We start from the raw sequence: 3,818 nt of genomic DNA on the forward strand, positions 1-3,818 counted from the left end.
CATTCGTCAACCCAAATCGCATCACCACAAACTCATAATGTCCATAACGGGTACGGAAAGCAGTCTTCCGGACATCCTCATCAGCTATCGCAATCTGGTGGTAACCTGATGCCAAGTCAATTTTTGAAAACCATGAAGCTCCCTGCAACTGATCCAATAACTCATCGATGCGGGGAAGCGGGTACTTATTCTTGATGGTCACCTTGTTCAAACCTCTGTAGTCGATACAAAGTCTGAAACTCCCATCTTTCTTCTTCACAAACAGTACTGGTGCTCCCCACGGTGAAGTACTAGGTCTGATGAAACCCTTACTCAATAACTCCTCCAACTGCATCTTCCCTTCAGCCATCTCTGCTGGTGCTAAACGGTATGGTTCCCGCGAAACCGGTGTCGTTCCTGGTTCCAACTCAATATTGAGAACATCTCCTCTGGCTGGTGGTGGCCCCTTTAAGGCTTCAAATACATCATGAAATTCTTCGGCCACTGAAATGTCCTGTAATTCAGGATGTCCATCTTCCTTAACCATCGAAATAGTCGCCAGAAATCCTTCTGCTCCTCTCTCCAATAAGTCCTCAGCATGCAACATGGAAATAACCGAAATTCCCCGTTAAACCTGGAGACACTGGAATGTGATCTTCCCATCTCCTCTAGGAATATTAACTTTCGCTCGCATGCAATCTATCACCACTCGATGCCGTGACAACCAATCCATCCCAAGTATGACATCGTAGTAATCCATCTCCATCTCTGCTAGGTCTCCTATGAAGTCAGCTCCTCCCAGTAGAACTGGTACATCTCGGTGAACGCCGGTGGTTCCCAATTTCTCTGTACCGACCGTCCGAATCTGCTTAGCCTTTGGCTCAAAGACACCTCGAAAAGGCCAAGACTTAGCCAAACGCGAACTCACGAAGCTGTGAGAAGCTCCCGCGTCGAATAGAGTGTGAGCTCCCTTACCTCCAACAGAAACCGATCCTACACACAAATTTTTTTTCCTAACTACACATGATATCCACCAAAACACAATTACTCAAGAAAAAAAAACATACGAGTATGATAAAGATACATACCGGCTATCGTCTCAGCTCCATTGGCCTCTCCTAGAGCATAAACACGCGGAGTGATGGCTTGACGCTTGGCCCCAGGCCCTTTAGTCGGGCAAAACCTAGAGATATTGCCAAACTGGCCACAAGTGAAGCAAGCTCCTGGTGCGTATGCTGCAGCTGGTGCTGCCTGCACTCCCTGTGCTACTGGTGCTGTCTGTGCTGCTGGTGCTGCTGGTCCTGCCCGTGCACCCATTGGATTACTCCGACAATTCCTACTCAAATGCCCCATCTTTCCACAATTGTAGCACTGGATGTTTGACTGGTCCCATGTCCTCTTCTGTGGTTCTGTAGTTCTTCCAGTCTTGGGTGGAGCCTTAGAGTATTTTTGCTCCTCTGCAATACATGCCTCCTGCACAACAGCCTTCTCTACCAAATCCTCCAACTGGTGTAAGTAACCATACTGCACCTGCCGCGGAGATCGACTCGCATACCATCTAAGAACCTCCTGATCAAGTCATCTCCATCAAAATGATTACCAGCAAACAAGCGGAGCTGGCAAAACTCTCGATCGTACTCCCTGACACTCCTAGTACCCTTGTCGAATGCAATGGGGAAAATACTTCTTGTCGAATGCAATGAGGAAATCCTCATAAGTCATGTCGCCCTCACGCATCGATCGCACTCCATCCCACCATACCAATGCATCTCCACGCAGATACAACTCTGCGATATTAAGACAAAGGCGCAACGGACAATTGATTGTCTGCAGACACGAAGCCAGCCTATGCTTCCACTTATAGGCCGCTCCAAGACTTCTGTTCCCTCAAAAGTCTCCAAACCCACAGTTTTCGTCTGTCTCATTACCCGCATAAGCGTCTCATCAACCTCAGGAACCTGCCCTGGAAGAACGGGTGGCACAACCTCAGGAACTTGCCCTGGAAGAACGCGTGGTGCTGGTGGTGGAACCTGGAAAATCCCTGGAACATGCTGGATAGGGGGTTGCTGCTGTCCCTGAACCTGAACTGGTGGAACCAGCTGAATAGGGGGCTGCTGATGCCCCTGAGCCTGAACTGGTGGAAACTGCTGACCCTGCTGAGCTGCAGCCATCTGCCTAACCACTTCCTGTGCAGCTACTCTAGCAGCCTCCTGGACAGCTTGCTGAACTGCCTCCTGTGCGGCCTGTCTGGCAGCATCCTGCACCATCTGCCTAAGGGCATCCTGATCAATCGGTGGAACTAGTGGCGGCACATGCTCATTTCCACCCTCTCGAGGAGCACTAGCGGCCTGAGTGCGAACAACTCTCTTACGCGGCGGCATTTGAAAGAAATAGCAATTCAATTAACTTCTGCCGAAACCGAACACTAACGATTCAAGACATAATGCCAAGCAAAAATGTGCTATTTACTTTTGTTTTTTTTAAATCCCCATATTCCCATAAGTACTTAAAAAAAAAAAGTCTAAAACCGATTAAAAACCGAGTCCCCACAAATCGTCATCCCGGGTCAGAGCCGGGACGGAACCCCGCTCTGATACCAAATTGTAACACCCGTATTTTCCAAAATAACTTAAATAAATAAAAAGTCTGAAATCTCCATTTATTACTTCTCAAAAGTCAACTTCAAAGTCATAAATCCAATAAATAACCATAAATGCAATAAAAGAGATAAATCCCGAAATATCGATAAAATCATAGAATCGAAAGTCTGAAAATAAAAGAAATAGAACTTCCAAAGCACCAATCCAATAGCAATCACTCCTGCTCGTCAGTCTCACCTGAAAGGGGAAAGTAATATGAGGGGTGAGTAACAGGGGAGTTACTCCGTGAGGTATGGGGATGCTAAACACGCAAACCACTGACTTGAGTAATATAACTCCCACTATGGAAGTTTAGCTCTAACATGAACAAACAAGACGCCTAAAGCATCACACAACACAAGCAATGCGATGATAGCATATAGCTAGTCCGTACACCTCGCATCTGCTCATACAAATATATATATATATATACATACGCTGTGTCGCTAGTACAGTCTGTCTCTGTACCCCCGCCCTCCAAAGCTGTGTCGAATGCAAATGTCTCTGCACCCACGCCCCACACAATCTGCATCGCTAGCCCAGACGTCTCTGAGCCCCCGCCCACCAAAGCTGCGTCGCTAGTCCAGACATCTCTGGACCCCCGCCCACTCACATAGTCCCTACTCATAACTATATAAACATACATATATATATATCGCATTTCTTAACATCACACAATCAAATCAACGGTTGAATCCTCTAGACCCCTAGTTCCAATTTACAATGAATGAGCTAACTAACAAACAAGACTCAAACAGACTCAATTCAAACAGACGGATCATGATTCGAAATCTAAACTACGATAGAGAGAATTCTACACTGGTACGGGATTTACGGAATAGACCCTCACCTTAGCAATGTGGAAAAGTGATAGCTATGAACTCCAGCTGCTCAAACAAACTCCAAATCTGAAATCAGGGCGAAAAATCAAGTCAGAACACCCTTCGAACGGTCCAAAACGGATAACCGGCGATCTGGTCAAAAAGTCAACCCGCTGGTCAAAGGTCAACCCGATCTACTATGACCCAAGCCGGTCAACCCTTGACCAAATTGAAATTGAATTGAACCATCGGTTTTCCTTAATCGGATTCGATTTCAATTAAACCAGATTAAAATTGATTTCAATTCGGTTTAATCCAAACCAAACCAATTCCCAATAACCGATCGGTTTAATCAATAATAAAATCAATTGACTACCCG

General features: G+C 46.2%; 1 protein-coding gene across 1 annotated transcript; it reads right to left on the reverse strand.

Annotated features, from left to right (window-relative positions):
- Window positions 1-607: 607 nt before the first annotated feature.
- On the reverse strand, window positions 608-2,360 carry LOC106430417. The gene is made up of 3 exons (XM_013871206.1): window positions 1,908-2,360; window positions 1,068-1,548; window positions 608-972 (listed from the first exon to the last, which is right to left on the reverse strand). Exons 1-3 carry the CDS (start codon window positions 2,358-2,360, stop codon window positions 608-610), a joined length of 1,299 nt encoding a protein of 432 aa, XP_013726660.1.
- Window positions 2,361-3,818: the final 1,458 nt, after the last annotated feature.

The sequence above is a fragment of the Brassica napus genome, chromosome A2 (genome assembly GCF_020379485.1).
Source record: "Brassica napus cultivar Da-Ae chromosome A2, Da-Ae, whole genome shotgun sequence".
NCBI classification, from domain to species: domain Eukaryota; kingdom Viridiplantae; phylum Streptophyta; class Magnoliopsida; order Brassicales; family Brassicaceae; genus Brassica; species Brassica napus.